We start from the raw sequence: 24576 nt of genomic DNA on the forward strand, positions 1-24576 counted from the left end.
CGGCTAAAGTTGCTTTATGGAGAAGCGTGATAGCCATGACTGATTAGAACACTAATATTTCAGAGGTAATTAGGAAACTGGAGAGGGGAAAATGAGTGGTACGTGGAACTCCTGGTGTCTGATTAGCACGTATGTCGGCTTCAAGTGACCCAGTAAAAGACAAACAGAAAACTAGTCAATGACAACCTAAATTACCATATTTCCGCACTACAGTGCCTCTACTACGCAACTCCACAGTACAATTTTAGATTTTGGAAAGAAATGGCAAGAAAAGCAGGAAGAGGAGGTGTGTAAAGGCATTCCCTTCTTGGTGGGAAGGGACATGAAGATGGCCAGAAGGACTCTTGACCAGGAGGAGAATGGGGGACATGGAATGGGGGTGAAAATAACGGAGGGCTCTGGAAATTGAGAGCTGCAGCTGATGAAAGCAATGGCTTCAGAGAAAGGTGAGGTGAGGGATACCTGTATCCCATAAGTACTTACGGAACTGCCTCTGAGGGAAAGGGAGAAAGGAAAACTCTACGTTCTAGTTATGCAGGTATAAACTGTATATATTAGCCTGAAGATGCAGCTGTAAGCTTCTGTGAGATAAGGCTACATAGCAATTTGACATATAAATGTGTTTTTGTATTGTTTTTGCTGAACTGCATCCTGGCTGTGTATTTATGTCAGTGATACTATTGGGAAGTCTGTTAGGACAGAATTTCTTGGTGATTCTCAGGTGGGTTCGATAAGGGTGCTGGCCTGTTAAAGTGTGTGGAAGAAGGGCCACAGCAGTTCAACTGCAGTTTTGAAGTTCTGAGTATCGTACAGGGATGTCTGCCCTGGCTTGACCCTTCTGAAGAAAATTGCTGTACAAATTTTGTTTTAAAAAATGCAGCACGCAAAGGTCAGGATGGCTGCAGGCAACTGTTCCCTTAAACAGGCAGGAAGTGTTCTATGATAAAATCCATCCAACCAGAAGCTTATCTTCTTTCATAAAGCTGATTTTTTTGGTGATGATTTCTACAAAATCTAGACTGCCTGTGATTTTCTGGGTGATAGCTAATTTCTATTATGTTCTACCTTTTCTGTTTTCTGCCCCTGTTTCTTTTCTGTCTCTCCAAAGCGGGGAGGACAGATAGACAGATGCATCTACTCTCGACCCCAATTCCCTATGTTGACAGAGTTGTTAAAGTTCCAAAGTCAAGACCTCAAAAGTTTAGTGAGGGTCAGAACTTGCATTACTTATTCAACCATATTTTGGCCCTGCATGTATTATGAAGCAGTTTTTAATTGGAGAGTTTCATACTGTTGCTCTCAGGGGACCATTGTAACATTTAGTGCACAGAATGACAACTGCTAAGCAGCTATTCAAATGTTGTTTGTGCTTGGATTTCAGTCAGTAGCCCAGCTCTTGCTTGCTGAGGTAAAATTTTCTTCTTCACTTTAAAGTTTTATTTTGTTTCTAACACTGTGAAGTAGATTTATATTCTATACTGAATATAGAAGCCTGTGGGCTTTTCTAGAGTGCTTCTGTTATAGCATCTGACTTCACAAATCTTCAGAGCAATTTTTTACAGTGACCATAATTATTCCCATTTTACAGATGGCAAACTGGGACACAGAAGAGATTGGTGTCATAAGTGTCCTCTGCCAGGTTTCCAAATTATCTGGCCATAGTACACTTTTTAAAGAGTAAAGCCTCTATTGACTTCTAGTGTTGCTCTGGATATTCAGCAGTTCTTCAGTTTGGAGTCCAAGATTTCATACTTGGTACTGAGAAGATGAGAAATACAGTATCAGTGACCATCTGTGAAAAGTCAGATGAGATGCCCAGTGTTATTTGGGTTCTGTACTATCTCTGTTGCTCTTCTCTGAAGACTGCAGAGTTATCTTTTCCAACCATCTTTTCCCTTATGTGCCTTCAGATGTCTGCAATAAAAAGAGATCGTCTACCCAAGTAGCAAGGGGAATAGTCCATTGTGGTGAAAGACTGTGGAGATTTAAGGACAAGTGTTACAAGTGTACTTGTACTGGAGAAGCGGTACCAGAGTGTGAAATAAATTGGGGATGTAACAAAATCCTTTCTTGTCATTATGTAAAGCATTGTGTATGATCAGTATCTAAAGCTGTGATGTGATCCAGTAGATCAGCAGAAGCTACTGAACCTATCTATCAGAAAAATACGACTCTATTAGGACCGGATGAAAGAACTGGTAGACAGGTTTGAAAGTAAGAAAGATACTGAGAAATAGGAACTGGTAAACTGTGTGGCACAGTATACTTCCTGACATAAGAATAATATGCATTCAGTTTAACCGAACTTTTCATTTTATTGCTTGCTCATACCAAAGACTTCATGTTTTGGAATAGGCATTTCTTTGATGGCTATATGACACTTCAATGTATACAAATATATATATATATATAAAAATCAATGATTATATATAATTTTGTATAAATATATTTGTTTAGATATTTTGATAAGGGTCCTTAAATACTTAAGAGCTGTGTAAGTCTCAAAATTTAAAACACATTTCATACTCTTTTTTGTTCCTCATTGGTGCAGAAAAGAGAAGTCTGGAACAACACAGTCTGAACGTTGCTTGGTTGGCTAGATCTTTCCTAGAGTTCATCATTGATTCCATATGTGTATGTACTGTCTAGCCTTCACGGTGAATGGTACCTTTTATCTTTGGGAAATCTTTAAGCAATTTAACTTTGCTTAGCTTATTGTTTGGTAATAAGGAAATAACATAAGGAAAGTGATTTAAAATATTGTTTTACATTAAAAAATGGAACTACTTATTCATTTTATATAAATATAGCTTTATGTATTACTATTAATTCAACATCATTGGCTTTGATATAAATAGTTATTATCAGCATAGTTTAGTCTTGAGATAAACAATCTTTCAAGAAACAAAATACTAATTTTCTTGTAAAAAAAATGGGGGATAAACTTTATTTTGTTACTTCTAATATGTTTAGAGCACATAAGTAACAGGTTAAGGGGGAGGAGTAGTCAAAAATATCTTCATATCATTTTCTTGCAACCTTAGCACTTCACCATGAACATTATAAATGACTGGTTCTCCTTTAGGTACTGACTTGCTTTAGAATGATGTATGAAATAATATGTGTTTTGCATGTCCTGTTTGTAATGATAAAGGTCATATAGTATCATTTACATAATCTGTAGCCAGAAATGAACTCCAGCAATATCTTCTGTATAACATATACATTATCTGAGGTTTAAAACTCTCATTATTCATGAAAGTTAATTTTACAGTGGGTGTGAATGATCTATCTTATGGCTGCTTTTTTGATCATTCTATAAAATAATATGGAGCAAAGCCTGCACAAATAGCAGGAAAACCAGTAAAGAGTGATGCATTTGCTTGACTCTGTGTATACCCGATTGGATCTTGATTGATGGCAATCATTTGTCTTTGTCAAAAGAAGGAGAAAAATTCAGACATTGAAATAAGAGTGCTATCAAACTTTCTACAATGGCAGAAAGATTCTATTAATGTAGCCTGAGAGTATTAACTGTCTCTGCTAGAAAATGATAAAGAATGTTAATTTTTTTTCTTGAGCATGTTTAAGTGTAAACTGCATTATTTTGTCTATGTGCGAAGACTAAAAGGGGCATGCTACAAATTTATGGCATGTTGGAATTGGAATTAAAAAAAAAAGTAAATTACAAAAAAAAGAAAAGATAAACAAAAAGCCAAATACAAGAGCTTAATCCTTCTGATTATGATTTCGCAACAAAACAATAAAAGTTTAAGTAGCATAGTGTCGTAAAATCCTTAATGCTGCATTCCAATTGATATTGAAGCTTTGAAGACTAACTTCAAAGGAGGGTGAACAAGAGCAAAAAATAGATATAAAATAAACAAAAAAAAATTGACAAGCTTGGTTTTAGAAGTCCTTTTGTATGTCAGATCTAGGAATATTGACCTGTTACTTGAATGGGCTTTAAGGCAACTTCCTTATTAATGATACTTAGAAACACAAAGCATATGCTTGTGGGTAATAGTGTATTTAAGGGGAAAAATGCTATTTCACAGTACAGTGATGCTAGCAATGCAAGAATACTTTTTCTTTTTTAATAAAGGAATATATAATTTTATGTATAAAAAACCCAACCAAACAAACAAAAAAACAAACCCCCAAAGTGTTAATCACTGGATTTATCATGCCATTTGTATCTGTGGATTTTATTATACGTCTCTTATGGTCTCTGGTTCTAAATAGCAGGGTTAAAGTTTGATTACTGAAACAAAATTTTCAAAATTATGAACACAGCAAATAGCCTCTGAGTACTCTCTCTACCCTAGTAAGGCAAATGTTTTTTGTTCCTAAACTTTTAAAGAATAAGAAAATTGTAGCATTCAACTTTGATGCTTACGAGTCCTTGATATACCCTTAAAAATAAATATTTGAGAGGTTGTCATTTTAAGGACAGCTGAAAGAATGGCCATATCAAAACTGGGAACCAGGAACTGCAGTTCTATCTAATACCTGTACTAATGTGCTTTGTGGCCCTCATTAAGCAATTTTAAAGTTTTTTAGCGTTTTTTTGGTTTGTGGGTTGGTTTTTTTTTTTAACTATTTCTGCATTGTGTTCCTAAAAACATTTTCTAGTTTTGCCTTACTGCAGTGTGTGTCTGAGTATGGCAGCAGGCTTCTGATTCAAACATTAAAAGGCAGCATAAGCACAGTGTTATCTGTCCTCACTTAAAGAACCTTGTAGTGACATCATTAAAAAGTTCACCGTTTTGGATGGATTCATTTGGTAACTTTCATGAAACTGTTGCTACTGCTGCTGAAGATGCTAAGATGTGATTTTAGCTGGGGGGGTGGTGGTGTTTTTTTTTTTTTTTTTTTTTTTTTTTACATGGTGGGGTGGGTGAGACATGACTTGTATGATTGAGATCTGTGCTGTTTTAAGAAGCAGCTGCAAGATTACTTCATGACAGGGAAATTTTGGAAGTGGAAACACTATGTGTTAAATATACATACTACTTCACCTCCTCTCTTAAGAAAAATAACAAATGAGCACCAGGCTGATATTGTAGGACAGTATTAAGATTATGAAGTCCAATTTTCAGGGAGCAATAGAATCAGGATCACCTGTAATGTCCTAATAAGGACATTACAGAAGAAATATTCTCTCTCTCCCTCTCCCCTCCCCCACCTTCTTCCTGCTCTTGCCTGCCTGCATTTTCTGTCCCCATTAATTCTTCATCAGACTTCTTTTTTTGACCTTTTATTGCTTTTCCCGGGTTTTTGTCCTAGCCAGACCTGGTTTTGTGCCACCCCTTCTCTACTCTGCCTCTTGTCCTACTGATTCCCAACTCTGTCCTCTTTTCTCTGCTTGATCACCAGCAGATCATGTACGCATAATCCGTCCCCTCTCACATATTTATCTTCCATGGCTTCCACATTTAGATGCTTTCTTTGTTGTCTCATAGGCTCTTTGTCTCTTCTGTATCTGGATGAAATAATTTCCTCCTTCGTGCTGCTTATGTTGTTGTGGACGTAGAGAGCACTGGTGAAAGACAACTGCAACTTTCTTTGTCCCGATGTCTCTCGATCTTTCTGCAGTAGCTATTTCAGAGAAAGTTTAGATTTTTTTTTTTGTTTTTTAAGTAGATAAAATTCTGGACTAGAGGAATTGTTCTCTGGTCGGTGGGAATAATGCATGTTTGTAATGGACAGGAACTAAGACTGTTCTCAGTGGGTTTGACGCACATGAGCTCATGATCTGGGCAAAAGAGAAGTGTGATGGGGGCCAATCTGAGAGGAACGACCTAGGGAAGGATGGGCAGCATCTTCAAAGGTGTTTTACCATTAGCAAACACCTACTGATTGTATACAGTCAGTGAACTTCCAAAGCCTTCAACGTGGCCATACTTGGCAGCTTTGTTAAGAGATAACCAAAGAAATACTTTGGGCAACAGCTTCTATGTGGAAAAGTTAAAGTTCTCTTAACATAGGTAACTTTGACTTGTGAAATTTTATTACAAATTATTAAAATATAGTAAACAAAATAATACCATAGAAGACTTTTGGGCAAGCAGAATTATGCACAGACCTATTTCTTAAGAAACATTCAAAAGCCATTGAATTCACGTCACAGAATAAATTCAGCCAAAGAACCCGTTACATTTGTTAATGTGTTAATTTCTCATCCCCAAATCCCATACAGTGTGCTGTAATCTCTGTGATGATTGTCAGTCTGTCTCTTCTCCTATCGCTGCCCCCTTCCCTCATGGGAAATTTTTGGGGAAAATACCATCTTGCAGCAATTAGTATCAAAGATTGGTTACTTCTATCATATGGTTTGGTAAGTAATCTGTAGCTATTGCTGTGATTTGCTGCTTGCCCGTATAGCTTCACACATGTATTTAATTTCCAAAGTTTAGCAAAGTTATTCCCTATAAAGAGGGTGAAAGTCTAGATGAAAGCCATCCCTTTTGTGAAAACCATATTCTCTATCCCTCTTAGTGACTAGTACAACAAAGTAAATTTTAATGGTGCATGATACTGAAAATGAATCCTGTGACCTTGAGAAGTTGTAGCAAAAGATCAGGTTTTATTTGAGTCCTTTTGCCATTGTTTTCATTACTGTATTTTTAATTTTTAGTTGAAAAATGTAGTACCAGTAGCTGTGTATATATTCAGTAATTGAAACAGTCCAAATTAAAATTCATAAGTGACTTTAAAAAAACCAAACTGGTTTGCATGTAAATTAGTATTTTTTTATTCTTTTCTAGGGCTCTGTTCATTTCGTTAATAACTGAATTCATCTTCCTCCCAAAATGTGAAGAATGGTTTGTCTTCTGAAAACATTAATGTTTTATACAGCAATGGAAAACTTTTCACTTTATCTTATCCTTGAAATCTCTTACAAAATATATGGGCTTTTTATTTCGAAAAGAAAAGTGAAAACATTCAATTTTCATGATGAAATGAAACAGTCTTTTCTCAATTTTGAGTGTCAGTCTGAATTGACTCTTGTGTCAGCAGAGAAGCTAATTGCAAAAAAATACGCTTCTCAATTCTTTACCATGATTTTTTTTTTTTAAGAGTGTTTTCTGTGATGGATTTAACAAACTTTGTAAACAAGGTTTCTTGCAGAAGTTGTATTATATAATGTGTCGAAATGTTTGGGTTCTTTAATTTTTTCATCATAGGCTACTGAAAAAAAGAAGTTACCTTAGTTTAGCAGGGATAATACATGATTATTTCTAAAACTGAATAATGGAGAAAGGTGTGACTTCACAGATAATTACACATAGAGTTTATATATGCAGGAGGAAGATTATGTTCAAGGAAGAAAATGTGCATTGTGATGCAATATACCTAAATTATGTTTATAAGTATCTGCACAATAATTTAACAGTGGTATGGTCTTAAATAATCTCTCTGAAGAATTTACATAAAACAAAAATTAACATCTCCAGCAAAAAATGTGGAGAATTGTGTGGTTGTTACAGAGAAATGTTCTGCTCTTCCATTTGCATTCGAGGTTTTAAATACTCAATTTATAGTTTTGTTAGGAGTTTCTTTAGTACCTAAAGGTTTTTTCCCTTCAGTGTCCCTACTATTGTTTTTCATGAATGTTAACAGTATCACATACTATATAGATACTTGATTTATACACGCACAGATGGAATTCTGTAGTCCAGAAACTAAGGTTTGCCTGTGCTGCTTAAAACTCTTTACCTTGGTGCCTAAGCGATACATTAGAACAGAAATTCCCAGAAATTGGCACAGTCCCAGCCTGTTATTTTTCACTGTAGTAATTCTTCCCAAGGTCTGAACTTGGGTGTTGAGGCCACTGATACTTGGGTTTGTTTGAAGTCTGTTTCTCCACTGTGGATGAGTACTTGGAAGAGAAATACGTTAGGAGGAAGAAGGAGTATAAATAGGCAAACCACATTAGACTCAGGAAATCCCCTGAGCTGAAAATAGTTGGAAACTGGCAGAGTATTAGGGGAGAAGTTGTACATGATCAGTTTGATCTTACTCTTCCTTAAGCCACCACTTAAGCCACCACTGACGTTTTTGGATGCAGAATTTGGGGGTAGACTTTTGGTGAGGAAAGGTACAGCCATTTCTGTGCTCTTTCTATGCAGCAGGTACATTCATGTCCCTCCTCTGCAGGGGACAGGGAGTCCCTCGGGCGGTTGGTGGCACTGCTGGAGTGATGCGGTTTGGGTGCAGTCCAGTGTGAGTTACCACAGATTGCTCAGTTCTCCTCTCTGATGGGGGCGTTTCTTAGTGATGCTGAGTGGCTGTGGGACATGCTGCAAATGGCTTATCGTTTCCAGTTGTGAGTGACAGTGCTGTGTCCATTTCATTCTCCCCCGTGATGGGATTGCTGTGTTGAGAAGAACTGCTTAATATTGAGAAAGTGGTTTCCATGTTAGGAAAGAACCTAAAGAGTTATGTTGTATTTCCTACTGTTTTTTTGAGGGTTTGTTTGTTTGTTTGTTTGTTTTTCACATTTGACTTGAAACTCAGAGTTATTGTTGCTGAGATGGCTGGTAAATTTGTCTTAAAAGCAAATAAAAGAGTAGCTGGCTGAAGAGGGGAAAAGTTGGAAACCTTGTCAAGAGAGGTAATAGCTCCCCTGAAGAAAAAGCTTCATTGTCTTTTAGCATGTGTCTCTATGGATGCTAACACAAAGGGGAAAGAAGTTGGGGGGGCTATGCTCATTTTTAAATCACTGAAATGAAACAGGAAACACTTCCTGGTTTGTTTCTTCTTAAGCTTTCATTTTACAATCTTTGTCATCAATCCTGTTCTATAATGTTGGATTTAAATGCTAACGCTGTTAGTCTTGAGTGTAAAGTAAGGCTATGTGGAGGAAAGAATATTGCAATGTCTCCGTATTGCTCAGTCCAAATGTTCATTACCAAGTTATCCGTTGCTAGATTTCTCTCTTAAAATAGCTATAGAAAAGAAGTTTACATCTTCTCAATCAGCTGCTTCTTACGTGCCACCGTGCAAGCTTTTCTCCTAGACTAAGCCCTTGAATTACTGTATTAAAGGAACCTTGGGTGGTTTAGCACTCTAACATTGCTTATGCTTTACTGCAAGTAGTCCTTTGGTAACTTTCGTAACGTTAACAAGGATGGTTTCTGCACTTCTCTTTCATTAATGTATCCAGAGGATAGGTGTGATTTTCAGAGGGGGCTAGTAACTATCTTCAGAACCTTTAGGACCCTTGGGGCATCAGTGGATCTCAGGAAGCAGTTCAGTAGCTTCAGCTAGCTTTGATAGGATGGGTGATTAAAGCTGCAGATATTTAGGCGAGCTCAAATTAGCACTGAGTAAGCAGGCATGAAATAGTACTATATTTATCTAAATATAGGATGACAATGATGGGTATGCGCAGAAAAAACTATAAAGTGCCCCCTACCTCTTGATGTTGGCCCCAAATATGCACTTTCACCTTTCCAAATGGAGACTCCAACTTTTTGTTAGCTTATTCTCTCACATCAACTCCTCATCTTGGGAAAATTTTTCCTGCCTGTCTAGACCTTAAAGTCTATACCTTAATGCTGCTTCTCCATCCTCAGTAGTATAGTGTACATGCGGTTTCACACCAAGTTCTTGCAGACTGTGCAGTAGATAAGTGTGAAGCAGTATTCTTTACGCCACCTGCCGGGACTTGGTATGAGCTGATAGCTACCACCTTGCAAAGAGCAGTTCACAGGCAGCATCTTCACCTGCAGACTGTGTCAGGTAACAGTTTTGAACTTGCGTCTGTGTGGTGCCTATTAATTGCCAACCTTTTGTCTCCTGGTTTGCTGACCACATATGATAGAAGACAAGGTATATTTTCAGGCTACTTTTTCCTTCATTTAAAGATTGAGTAAATACAGTATTCTCTGTGTGGTCCAGGAAAGGGTGCTTCATCGTAATTCAGTGCTGTGTTTTTATTTTTAGACACCTTTTGCAAGGCTTTCAAAGGAGAAATATATTTAATAAGTTAAACCTTTTTAAAGGTTTTTGAGTCCTGTTGTTGTTTCCTGACTATGCTACACTAGTATGGTAACAGTTAGGAGTCTTGCTCCATGTGCTTCTTAGCAGTCTTGCTGCCTTGTACTTATTGTTTCCTGTCTCAGAGAGCAATACAATGTTTGCAGTTACTTGAACTCTTTCTTACATATGTTCCCGTAATCATCACGCAATGAGGGCATTTCCCAGATTTTTGCCCTCCTCAGATTTTTAAATCCTGAATTAAATCTCTGATAGAAGTGTTAGCCTTTAAATCATGCTTCAAGGGTGGTTCTATTTGGTTTTGGTTGTTTTTTTTGTTTTAAGTTTGGGTTTTTTAGCGTAAGCTTTGATTTTAGTTATATTGGAGAGTGGGAGAAATGCAGGTAGTGTTGAAGCTGGGTGTCTCTAAGACTTCAGTGTCCTAACCTGCAGTCTGAATTGATAACACCTTTTCCAAGATACTGTTTTACAGTAGCCAAACATGCTGTGGACCTGGAACAATTAGTTTAGACCTTTCTGGCAAAGGACTCTGAAAATATATATACAAAAGAAAAAAAATTTAACTTTAGAAGAACATGGAGCAGAAAAGTATTTGCTGAATCAGAGGGGTGCACTATTACATTTTTATGGAAGCAAGAAAAGTATCCAGCTGTTAAGAGAGCTATAAAAAAAGGATACAGGTTAGCCACAGCTCTTAAAGTGCAGATATGTGGGAATGTGATTTCATCCTGTTTCTTCTAGAAGAGATGGCAGTGAAGCGGAAATGTTTGGTGCAGGTCAAATCTAAGGTTTTTGGAAAAAGTGTTACTGTAATTCCTGTGTTTAATACTTTTGGGGTCAGAACAATATGCAATCGAAATAACAGATCTGAGGAGATTTTCTTGTTTTGATTATATATCAAGTTGATCTATATATCCAGAAATGCTGAAAGATTATAATCTCAAATGCCAAGCTACTGGAAAGTATTAATGAGTCATAATATTTCAACGTACTTTATTCCTAACAGAAAATCTGCTGATGCTGTAATTAGTGAGAAAATATATAGGTCCTTTCTATGCATGTGTTTAAGGTGAAAGCATCAGAACCAGTAGGAATGGCTAAGGAGATAGAGTTTCAGCTGGCTCCTTTATTATATATCCTCCAACCTATATTCTTATATTCTGTTGTTCATTTTGGCAAGGAAGGGATGACTTAAGTACTGCAGACTAAATTTCTGCATTATCAGACAAACAGCAAAAAAACTCCAGTGAAATGCAGTGTACCTATTTTTTTTATATTATGGTAGTTATTGTTATTTTCAATATGAATAGCAGTTTATGGGATCTGAATGAACTGTAGTTATTTTGAAAAACAAATTAAAAGTTGTTGACTGCAATCAGGTGTAGGATGTGCAAGATCTGGAAAGATTTATGAGCAAGTAAGCTGAAGCATCCGGTTGCAAATTTGCTATACATTCATTCTTCCATGTCTGAGTTGTGTCTGAACTAGTTTTGCTCAAAGCCAGAAGAAAGTTTTCATGTAACTTCTGATAGAGAAGTGGAGTATTTTTCAGTTATTTTGTAATTAATCTTGACAGAAATGCAACAAGAATTGAGCTGTGTCTTAAGGTGACTGTCTTTTAAAGTGCAGCTTTATTTTTATTTATCAAAATAATATCAGTCCAAGATAAAGTAGTGGTAGTGGTTGCAGAGTACATGATTAGTACCGTATCATGTATTTAAGTGAGCCCTCTTTGAAGTATCAGTGTGCACTGGAATGCCAGCACTTCAAAGAATGCTTCCTCCAAAAAAGCTGGGGCTGTGGTTAGCCACCAAAGGGTTAATAAAGATCAAAGAGGAGCATACATAAACTCATACATAAACAGAGCTGTTTTTAAACTGGAGGTTAATAATACCATCATCTATAGGACAGCAACACCTTAAAGGCAGGCTTGTCTTTACCCTGACATGGTGCTTTATAATGTGTAAAGGGAGACTGAAACACTTATAGTCAACATTTTTTCTGGATTGCTTTTTAAATGAGGAATTCAAAGCTTGTCAATGCAGAAAAGAGTCTCTGTGATATCTGAAATTAGCATTGTTCTTCTGGTTTTGTTTTGCAAGCTAGTTAGATGGGAATGGATTTTTGGTATGATTCAAAACACAGAGATCAGGAGGCCTGGGTGGGGAATTGTAGCTGCAGTGTCTAATGGGTGGTTGAGACAAAGAGATAATATCCGAACTATTTACTGTATAAAAGCATATGAACAGCATTTCTACCAGTTTTTAAAATGCAAATCTAGGAATTACAGATCTGTGCTGTTTGTACCGTCTTGTTTATATGGGGAAATAGCATGAAACATCTGTTAAGACATGCTTCCCTTACTGATGTTCCCATTTTTTTTCCTCTATGCTGGAAGTACATTAGGTTTAAACTGTACAAAAGTCCCCTACAACCATGCAGAGGTCCTCAGAGTGACAGCTCTATGCTAAGTCCATGTAGACGTTGTGCCTGAAGTTCATACCCTGCTTTTCACATCTCTTTCCTCTGAAAGATGTGAAGAAGAATGGCACTACTTTCTCTTCTGGAAACACAAGACACCCCACCCCACCCCATTTTGATAAAATTGAAGCACAGATAAAGGCAAAAGTCCTTTTAGGAAAAAATCCTTTATAGACAAAGTCAAGTGTTTTCTTGGAGAAGGGTTAGAAGAAGCAAATAGACTATGCTAATTTAGTGGGTTACATTAATGTTCTGTATAATTGGTATTATGCCAAAGAAGTTGTACTCGGTGGCCTTGGGCCTTTGTTATGACCAGTTCCTGTTACTACAGCAATGACTGTGGCAGAGATTAAGAGCCTGCCTGTGCGTGATGCTTTTCGCTTAAGGGTTCCCAATTATTTCCATTTGTGGAAGTCTGTATTCTGAAACTATGGAATGTGAATGTCTCTGTGTGGGGAAAATTAAGAGAACATGAGAAAGCACAGACTCTGCTAATATTTGAGTATGATTACATGATACGTCTTTTTTGATATCGAAGACGTTCTTCCTCATCCTTTCCTTCCTTCCTCTCACCTGCTTATTTCTTTCCCTCATTTTTAGTTACATAGTTGCTGGTGAGACTGCAATGGAAACAGGTTACTAATATAAAACAGAATAAAAACATTGAACCCTAATAACTTCAGATTGTTACTGTGATTCAGTTTAGTGTGGCTGCACAAATACTTACATGAATGCAACTGAGGGAGGGAGAGTAGAAGATCTTTAACTGGTTTTGCCATTGAAGAAAATATAGGTAATGTAGGTAGCATTTCCAAAGATCTCAATGCACTTATCAGGAGTTAATTAATCTTTAATGTTCTGAAGTAGATACATTATCAGTGAAGTGCTGTGAAATACACACACTGAGATAGAGTGTAGCTGGCCAAGTAATATTTTAGCGGCAACTTTGACTTAATACTAATCAAACATTTTCCTGTGTGCTTTGGCAATACAGGCAAAGTTGGGAATCAGATCAGGAACCTGATTTACTGAAAAACAGTCATTTTCCCCACTGCATCAGTACTCTGATTTACGTTTACCACACGGCAACACAAACACTTGTCCATGGGATCTCTGCATGAAATGCTGAACTTGGTACTGCTGCTGAGAACTTGTTTGTCAAGTTGCGTCTTCAGCGTTTGGTTTTCCATCATTAAGCTCAATGTTTTATTTTCCAAAATATGTTAGATATTTTTGATCTTGTTACAAAGTAATAATACAGCTGGATGTGCACAAACCTTAGTACTTATAGACATGTAGCTAATGATATTAATGTGCTCTGGTGTAACTTGGTTTTGTAGATCACAGTTTGTGAAAGCTTATTACAAGAATATTGAAGGGCTTCAGAAAAATGTTTTACTTGCTTTCTGAAATTGCATTTTATCAAGTCAGTTAGTGGAAGATACCTTGCATTTTATTATTACATGCAAAATATGAGAGATTTTAGTTAATATTCTGGACATCCAGCTGCATGAAAATGCAATGGATTTCAGTTTGCAAGATAAAGCAGTCTCTTACATTACATGATGCCCTGCAGTCTGATAGCAGTACTCCATCAAGATTTCTGCAGTACTTTCTAGAACTTCAGCACTTTTATCTTTGGATTGACAATCAAATGCGAATGCTTATTGCTTCTTTTTTTGGAGAAAAATGTTTGTGTATCTTGCAGCAGATGTCTGGCTTGAGTTCTTGAAGTATTTTACATGGAAGCAAAAGTTACCTAGATACAGAGCAAGAAATGTTCCTGAACAGCATTAAAATAATCCAGCATACGTTTTCTTAAAAATATGGCATCACGATTTGTGTTCGATGATTGCTCTTTCATGTAATTTGGAAGTAGCACCTGATACTGTGCATTTGATGAGCCATTGCAACCAAAGTGCTGAATAAATTAAAACCAGAAGTTGTGGTAGGCTTGCAGTCAGTGATGGAGAAATTGCAGAGCCGCCGCCTTCCAGGTTTTCTTTCAAATCTATACTGTTGTTACTGATGAATAAGGGGTGTTGCCGCTCTGTGTTTCCTTGCCTATGAAACTAATTTAGCCTGGGTCTCTGTGTTCGAGCATTTACACCTTAGAAATTGCCATCGCTGATTGATTGCCTTGCTGATGGTCTTAGGGGAGAGACCAAGGGGTGATTAGGTTTGGAGATTGACTTATCTGCTTAACTCTACAGTTAGAGTTCCAATGAGGAGTATGTCATCTGGAAATTTATCTTGGTATCTTCACATAGGTTTAGGGCATGTGAATGAGGTATTATGCTTATGTCATGATCACCACCTGTGTTCTTGTTCTGTGGCCTGGGAACAGCCTTGGCTTCCGGATATGTCACTGCAATCATTTCTAGCAGTACAAAATTCACGTTGACTAATGTTTCATATCTGTGTTTAATGTACATAATTGCCATACAGCAGAGCAAGAACTGTTTTTCTTTAAATAGTAGACTGTGCAAAGACTATAATAGCAGACTGTGCTGGTCTAAGTCTTCATAACAACACATTTTTTCGAGGGCATACACACGCTAGTTTCCATCTGCTTTTAAGTTTGTTGCAATTGTCTTTCGTGTGAGTGGGTTTTCTTGCCTTTAAGGCTAGATAGCCTTCTAGATAGAAGAGGTCATTTAGAGCTCTAGTCATCCTCTGTCTCTGCAGAAGATTTCTATAATGCTGTGCTGCTTTTGCCTTTCTTTCCTTTTCTTTGTTTCTCTTTTCTGTGCTGTTTGTTTATTTAGTACTTCACTAATCTATGGATCCGAATGGATGCTTCTGTGGTATACTAAAATTCATTCTCGATTAACTGGTGGCCTAAGTACAGCCCGAAGACCTCTCAAACTATTGCTTTTGTAGATTTACATTTTCTTTCCTCTTCCCCACCTTGCAGTGTCCCTTTTCTAGCCATGCTAGCGTGCTGACTGCTTCTTTTCTGTGGTCATAGAGGTAGCAGAATATCTTGAATACACAATGGATAAGGCGTTACAAGAAGTAATTCTTCAGCAATCGCATGATCTTCTCATCATTCGCTCGTTTTATTGCTTAAATTCGATTTAAATCTCCTATAGGGTATAAGGACCAATAGGTAATTCCCACACCTAAAATTCCTTTGCTATAACACCATAATAAAACTAGTACACCAGTTGGTATGTTTTATTTCCAATTTTGTTAATCTTTGAAACTGGTAGGAAAAATAGGTTTCTTGTTCTTGGAATGAAGATCTGTGAGCGTTTAAGCTTCTTCCCATTGACCACAGTGAAGTGACTTTTTCTTTTGCATGACACACTCGAAGTACTGAGAATACAGGTTATATTGGTCATTCTGTATTTCTTCTCATCTCTGTACAATTGTAATGATCTAGTTAGTTACATGGGAATTGAGAGGAAGGTTTTATCTCAATTCTGAGTACATAGCCTGGTAATTTGGGGAACCGTTTGAAAAATAAAGCAATATAATGGTTACGCTATTTGAATAAAATATTTAATATCAAAGCTTTGTTTCTATTCAGTCAATATTGTTACCAAGGAACCACTAATTACTGTGTATCATGTTAGAGGGGACCCTGACAAATCCATGCAAATCATATGATTTATAATTCATAAATCCCCAATCCCCTGAGAAATGTTGCTCTTGCACTTACACTAATTGAGTACTTAACGTTCATTGATCCAGTCCATATAGCACCTTTAGTCCATATGGCAGCCTGTATTGTAGGGCCGGAAACTTCTGTTGTCAAATGTCCCCCGTAGTCGATGGCACTATACTGTTCCCAATATCTGCTTACTTGGCCCTTTGCTTCATAATTCTTCAGTCCTTCAGCAGTCAGTTCTGCCCGAATCAGAGCAATATTTATGTCTGTCTCCCCCTGGCTGCAGAGGTACAAAGTCTGCATGGTACAGCATTGCCTTTTGGGGACGGGACTGCAGTGGTTAATCAATCTTACTAGTAAGCTAGTTGTTCTAGAGTAGCTCTGTAGTATACTGGCTTATATTGGTACTAATATGCATTTGTCCCAGTAGCTGCTCTCAAAAATGGCTCACTGGTAAGAATTAGACAACATAGGTGTTTATTTTTGGCTGTGTGGGTTTTTGTTGGATATTTTTCTATGTGTAGAGAGTAGATTTTTTTTTTAACCTCATAATACAGTGGTTGCCAATAGTTATAAATACCCAAATACACAGTTTAATGGTTGATACGTTGTTGTTTGTGAATAATCAGCGCACCGGTGAAGGAGATGGAATCCTATGCAAATTTTGTATCCCCAACTGAAAATAAAAGTAGGGGACTAAAGATATATTATGTTTCAGGATAATACTTTGTGCCTGATCAGTTACCTATTTTTCTAATAATTTTGGCATAGTTTTGTAATGTAGTATAATTGTAATTGTTGTCCAGAAGAATGGCATCACTTAATTCTATCAAAACTGTAGAAAGATAGATGAATGACAAATTAATAATTTACCATCTTTGCATAATACTGTAGCACAGAATATCAGAAGGATTGATGGCAGAAGAGGTTAACAAATTTTAGCGGCTTCCATTAGCTTTTCATTGTCATATGTTTGTGGTGCTGACTGAAATAAGCTTTGCAGGAGATCTCAGTCTAGGGAACTAATTACTTGTGCCGATTGCCATACTGATGAATAGACCCTCATTGTATCATTCCCCTGAAGACGAGGAGCAGTCTGTGATTCACGACTGCATCCTGGCTGATATTTGATAATAATTTTAACAGATAAATGTAGGAAGGCAGAATGATGAAGTGCCTATCCATGCTCTACGACTATCAAAGGCATGCACATAGCCAGCTGTGTTCTGCCTTTTTTCTGTAATCACTAATGGAGAATTTTAAGTTATTAATCGACCTTTGAATAAACCCATAATCTTCCGGTGTTCTGTAATTTTTGTTTGGTTAATTAATCCAAAATCATTGGATTTTATAATCAAAGCATTCAAATTTCAGCATGATTGTAACACACACAAAGTGTGAAAATAAGATACTGGGGCATTTGATTCCAATACTTCAGTGTTTTTCTGAAAGTAAGAAATCAGGAAGATGAAGAATAGCACTGCCTTTTCTTTGGTGATAGAAAAAGGCATAGGATTTTAATGAAGGTAGATGCAAAGACACTCTCCATTTTTATAAGATTATTTTCAGTCACAATTTTTAATGTCTACAAATTGTGTTTGAGAGTAGGGTTATGCAAATTATTCTGGCATTTGTTACCATGTTTGTTTGAAACCTTGATTTACCTTAAATAAAACTCATTTCTGCCTTTAGACCTCAAAACTAAGAATGTAGATACCAAGTATTTTTAACATTGTGATCTCTAAATTAGTTGTGGCTATTCATTTGTCAGTGTTGACAGGTATACTTTCTATTAGCTCCTGGACCAGGAATGGAATATATATGCATTTTCATCTATTGTTTTAATATTAGCTATGTTAACAAACAAAATCAGTGTTTTTTAATTTGGGCATACAGGTTTTCAGGCTATCATGGCTATTCTATGCTTCAGGCATTTTTTGTTTGTTTATTTGCTATACCTGAAATTGGCATTTTTTTGTACATTCTCTGGGCTAAAATACTGTCTTACAGTGGCATTCATTCATGATCATCTAACAAGATAGTAACTGGCACTTATATATGACCATATTAAAAAGATCTACATATATTTGGAGCATACAATGGAAAATAATGAATTTGATATAACCTTTTCTAGATGTAATTTTTTAAAAGTATGCCTTCAATATAGCAATTATTACACATCATAACATGTAGTTTTTAATTAAATGTAAAAACACAACTACATAAACCAGAAATCCAATCTGATTTGCTCGAAAATAGATTGCTGTTTCACTCTTCTGGAATGGTTTATTTAAAAACAGTAAATGGAAAAGAAATGCATTTTCTTGTGTTGTTCTAAGCCTCAGGGGCTAAATGTAATGAATATTTTAAGAGATTATTTTAATTAAATTCCTGCACATCTAAACAGAGTAATATTTTATTATCACATACATAACCATGTAACTGAGGTATTCATTAAAGTTAACACTTTCTGGACCAAGAATTCATGGTATGATTTACTGACCTTGTGCAAAAAGGCACAAATTAGGAAGAAAAATGAAGGGGGACAGACTTTGATTAATATAGGTAATGCTATACCATATTTATAATAGCCTTTTCCCTATTCTGGTTTATAAATGCAGTCACTGAGAAAGGTGCCCTGCTGAGGCTGAAATGAGGCTGAAATCGGAGCACATGCCACTAGAGTGTGGGGAAACTGATCACACTGTCAGCAATTCATTTCAAAATGATGTATTTAGTGCTCATTTCACCTTCCAAGAAAAAAGGGAAAGGAGTTCCTTAGACTGGAAGGTGATATTGTTATTTTCAAGGACATACCTAAGTAAAAGATTGCAGAAAGGGGGGAGGTTAAAAAAAAAAAAAAGGCAAAAGCAGTGCAAACAAGGAGAGCTTTATGCAGAAATTCAGCGCTACCATGCTGTTTGATAATTGCTAACATATGTGGCTCCTCTGTTTCATTGTAGTCGTCCTCGTGAGTTCTGGCGCCTTGACTACTGGGAAGATGACTTGCGGCGCCGGCGACGATTTGTGCGTAACCCCCTTGGATCGACACATCCTGAAGCGACACTAAAAGCAGCCGGAGAACATGGTCAGTGTAGAATCTGCTTCTTGCCAATAGCAGCAGGTTACAGTATGTGGCAGTAAAGACTAGACCTTCATTGCTATAAGATGCTAGAAAATTGTCCCAAATGCCAAAGGCTTTTGCCATTGCATTTCAGACACGTTCAATACAAAGATAAACTGACCGTTACTTCATATAAGCAATGTTAGTATTTCTTAAACCTCTTCATTACATCTTAGTTGAGCTGGCACGTTGTGCATACTTTGCATACAATGATTACAAATATAGTTCTCACTAAGCAGAAGAAAAGTGGATGCAATTTTGCCATTAATCCCTGGACACACTTTCTTGCGGTAAATTACCTATTTATGCTTTAGTAACTTCAGAATAAGTTTTCCCTGTTCTTTCCCTGTTCAGAAACCCACAGCAATTATTTCAGTTAGCCTTAGCACATATCTGCCTATTGCTACAGATACATTAAAAGAAAAATAACACTTCTAAAGCTAAACTGTATTCAGACCTTTGCTTATGTTTAAGTCCTCAAGTTTTTCTGCAAGAATTTGATATGGAAGAAATAGTAACAAATGCTGAAACGTAAAGTATTGTTCAAGCAGCAAATGATAATGATGATTTCTACCTGGTGATTTTAAAAAAGGAGATTGCATTTTTTAAGAGATTGGGGTTTTTTCACCCTTTTTATTATCAGAGATCACTCAGCTACATGCTGCTATGTCTGTTCTAGAGGAATGTATTTACAAGACTAATACAATAATCAGTTTGAGAATTCTATAATAAACCAAAAAGATAAACAAACAAACACCCAAAGCTAGTGAACTTTGGGTTTTAGTCTAGAATTTTATGTCTTTGCGATCTAATGAAGATACATTGATTCTACATTGATAAGGTAGAAAAATCTTTTTTTATATTAAAAAATAATTTCTTATAATTAAAGCTGAGTACCCTTCACCTTGAAGGTACATGTCATGGAATAGAATAATTTAAATTTAGGTCTTTTTTTTCTTTTTTAGTCTGTGAATTCTATACACACACACACATATATTATGTGTGTATGTATACACACACATATGTGGAGGCATAAACTTTATGCTAATTTAAAAGTATTAAGACTGTTGTATGAATATAGGAGAACATCACTGTCGTAAAGTTAGTTTCCATCAGGCATCCTAACCTCTTGCACTCAGCCTTAAAGAGCCATTTCTGGAAGAAAATGTCTACAATATGTCAGCTGATATAATGCTAAATGTGACATCAGTCCTCTAAAATAAATGACCATACAGAGAATAGTCAATAAAGTGATCTGAAAGCAATGTTCGTAGAGCCCTACATCTTTGCCTATAGAAAGAGGAACAAGATGTAGAATTAATTAACCCACTTTTTGCTTTGGGGCTTGTTGTTCTTAATACTCTGTGTTGTTTCTACGCCATGGACTTTAAGGGCACAAGGTTTCTCTCTGTTTAATACTCCATCGATAAACAACAACTGCCCCCCTTTAATATTATGTTTACTTCAAATTAAATAGATCTTGTCACAGTTTTATGTATTCTACTCATATTTTTGTATTTAATCCTTATATTGTTTACCAAAATACTGAAAAATGTTTTTACTGCAAAATATTTAGAGCTCCTACCTATACTTGTGTAACTGATTCTTCCATAAGTAAACACTAATACAATTATTCATCTTTCATAGTAATGTGATATTTTCACTAATCCATGCTATATTTCACGAGCTATGGCTCATACTCAGTTTGTAATTGACAGGACTACAATTTTTGTCAATACAAAAGAAGAGTGAATAAAAGTAGCCCTATTTCATAGGTAGCTAATAAGCATAGCTGATAGCTAACCCTGGTAATTTAAATAGAGCTAATTGTTTTCTGTCCGCCTTTCTGTTCAGAATTTGACATCCTTAACAGGCTTCTATTATATTTAATTTCTTGATGTTGTTTTATTCTGAATTTAATTGCATACTGCCTTTGTTATCTGTTGCCATTCTGTTTCTTTATCTATCCAGTGAATATTCAAGTTTACCTTAAGTTGTTATTTAATGTGGTGCCTGAAAATATAATTACTCTCTGCCTAACTGAGCGTATATACATATGCAACTGTCTTGTTCAGGACCTTCCACTGGCAAGGTATAAAACAGATGACCAAAGTACAAATTCAAGTTCAACTGGAAACTATATATAATGTATAGGAATACAAAGGTGGTTGGTTTTTTTACGGTTTTGTTTTGGGTTTGGGTTTTTTGTGTGGTGTTTTTGGGTTTTTTGGTGTTTTTTTTTTTCTTTAAGTCTCAGAAGGTACAGTTGTCAGGTCAACTGGGGTGGTCACTTGATCTATTTCTTTCTGAATTGTGTTTATAAACTTTTAATATTAACCAATTTCAGGTCAGAAAATCCAATTCTTTACAGATTTTTGGAACCAGACTTTCAGGCCCTGTTTTCATGATGTAGATATCCTTAGAATTCGCAGAACATTTGCCGCGGTATTTTATGATTCCTTATCAATAATTTATCATTAATTATTCTATTTCAATTAATTTTACATGTCTCTGAAGCAAAAGCATTTTTAAATAATGAATAAAAGGTTCCCTACTGCCTATTTAAGCTTTTCTCAAAACAAAACAGAGCAAAACAAAAACCTAAAATTGGGCATACGGGATTTTGCCAAAAGGGAGACAGGAGAAAATAATGCATAAATAATGGAAAAGTACTGTTGCAGTAACCATGCTTGAAAGCATGGATTTTAGCACACTTTTCATTCATAGATACATATTATCAACTGCTTGGTGTCTTTCAAATAAAACCAGATGTATTCTACACCCCAGAGAGCTCACAGTCTAGGAAGGATGACAATTTGCAACTGTGAAAATTATTCAGAAGCAATCAGAAGCCTAGATATTGTTCAGTAAAACCTAGAGAGAACAACAACAATCAGCTCTGTTGCAGCCTAGTTATGTGTCTTAGTAGCAAGAACCAATCTTTTCCAGGGATTGATTTGATTTGAAGGAGAACCTCTGGTGCAGAGGTGGCAGAATAAATACCTGAAGACTAATGTTCTCTGTTCAGACAATCAATACCAGCCCCATGACTATACTTCTGGCTACCTTCTAGTTAAAAACAAATTTTTTAATTCTGACAATTTAATTGCCATTCCCAAGTTCACATTAACTTGCTTGGGAAAAAAAGGCTTTAGGTAATTTTTCAAAGGGGGGGGGAGAGAAATCCTTCCAAAATGGCTATTTATAAAAGTCAGTCTAGTAGTGTATTGTGGGGGAAGAAAAGAAGAGGTAAAGGTACTTTGGTAGAAAAAGTTTGGGATGGAAAGAGTTAAGTCTTTTCTGTTCTCCCTTTCACCCATTGTTTAGAAATTAAACCAAAATACTTATATAGGTGTCAAAGTGCAAAAAATGAGTACTTTAAACCTGTTGGTATTTTTAGATTGACCTCCAAATACAATATGTTGTGAGAGAATCTTTAGCTGCTAGAAAATACCCTACCAAGCTTTTTAACAAGTGATTTGTTGTTTTTTATTGACGTTTGTTAAAAACTTGGGGAGAGGGGGATTAAAACAGTCTGTAGCATTTCCATCAAGGCAATAGGCAGAGTTCAGAGCTTTGTGACTGCAAGGGACTAGCAGCTGATCACCTACAGTATTGCAATCGACTGGTCAGTTTTCTTTCCTTCAACTCAAGGGATGAAAAAGAAGTCTTAAAAAGAATATTTTAAAAATCTGATGTGAAGGTGGTTGTTTTTTCCATTGTTATCTATTTAAACAAATAGGAAGACTAGAGGCAGGCTTCTGGGAGCCCTTTTTAAAGAATAGATGGTAAGGGTTTTTTAATGCATCCTTTCCCTGAATTGCTTTTCCTGATATATTTACCAGACATATAAAAAAAAAAAAAAAAAAAATATCTCCTGTGTCGTGCTTTCCAATACTTTATTTTTCAAATGGCTTTTAAAAATTGTATTTTGCAGGTAAGGTTAAGTTGTAGACAAACAATTTGAAATAATCTGTCGTTCCGTGAATGCCTTAAGCTTGTTCAGCAACATAAGCTGAACTATTATTTTTACACCCAAGTGTTCCAGAGATTTAACTGGAATAAATAAGACTTTCTGCAGATTCAGAGATCTGTTTCCAAAAAGCTACTTGAAGAAACTGGGTCTTAGAGAGCAGTTTGGGAAGGATTGCATGTAATTACACTGATGAATTATAATAATGAAATTGCTGTGCTAGATAAATACTCTGCCAGCAGGCTGTTATGTCCTGTGCAATACATAGGCCATGCCTTGAGGTCTTGATCTTGAAAAGGTGTATGTGAACGTATGCTTAGATCTGCAGGATTGGAGCCGGAAGCTCCAGTCATGCCAAGAATAGGCAGGCCTGGCAGAGAGCGGTTTGGGTTAGCAGATGACGGAGCAGGGTTTGGGACCTGAAATATGGAATCCAGTGTAATATACCTATGTGCATACATGGGAACTGAATAGGTCACACGATGTCATGCTCCGTCCTATGTGTATCTAATCACTAAATAGAGAAAGAGAACTAGACCGTGGCCTACCTACATAAGCGCATTTATTTACAGAAAATAGGTGAATCCATGTGGAATATATTCAGTTGTATACAGATACTCAAGTGAGAGTGTGTGTGTTGGTTGCAGGTGTGGTGCTTTATTCAAGTCAGTACAGAAAAAGCAGATTCTGGTTCAGTGTGATGTCTTACTGCCTTCCAGTAATTAGTATCTGCAGATGCGTAGACAGGCTCTGCATCTTCCTGTGCCTGTGTGTATACACGTTTCATGCATGTCAGGAGATGTGGGTAACTAACATCGTATGCAGAGAGATGATAAAAATTTACAAAAACGGACTAAAATAACTTACGGCCTAAAATCTTTTATTGAAAAAGGCAGTTACATAAGACGTATGTTTTTGGATCAGTATAATACCATTAGTTGGGGAAAGAAATAAAATCTGAGTAAGCGACAAAGATGAGGCAGGAGGTGTATATTTCTGTTGTCCAGTCATCTTTGTCTTGGAAGTTGCTGTACTGGTTTTATTTTTTCCTAATGGTAGATGAGAAGAAAGACTGAAGGACATACTAGTATTTTGGACAAGTTGTGCCAAGTATGATCTTTGCTCTCAATTCAATCTTAATAGGTAGAAGGCTAGTTTGAAATAGCACCTTCGGTATAACACAAATAGATTGTAGTAAAGGAAGCAAAAATGGCAGGTATGCACAGTAGAGACGGGGTTTTTGAAACAACAAATATAGTTCGCCTGTATTAAAAAAAAAAAATAAAATTATTATCTTTGACTTTATGCCTGGGATGGTTTTGTTCTATTTTACTTTTTCTTATCTTCAAGAGAATGCTAGTAGGCCACTGAGTA

General features: G+C 36.3%; 1 protein-coding gene across 3 annotated transcripts in view; it reads left to right on the forward strand.

Moving 5' to 3' along the window:
* The window catches only part of LRBA (LPS responsive beige-like anchor protein), a 416017-nt gene that overhangs the window by 199909 nt on the left and 191532 nt on the right, over positions 1–24576 (forward strand). For all 3 annotated transcript variants that reach the window (XM_076337080.1, XM_076337082.1, XM_076337081.1), the window contains exon 37: positions 19069–19193. In XM_076337080.1, the coding sequence (XP_076193195.1) occupies positions 19069–19193 (125 nt within the window). The remainder of the gene's footprint in view (positions 1–19068; positions 19194–24576) is intronic.

The sequence above is a fragment of the Aptenodytes patagonicus genome, chromosome 4 (genome assembly GCF_965638725.1).
Source record: "Aptenodytes patagonicus chromosome 4, bAptPat1.pri.cur, whole genome shotgun sequence".
Lineage (NCBI taxonomy): Eukaryota > Metazoa > Chordata > Aves > Sphenisciformes > Spheniscidae > Aptenodytes > Aptenodytes patagonicus.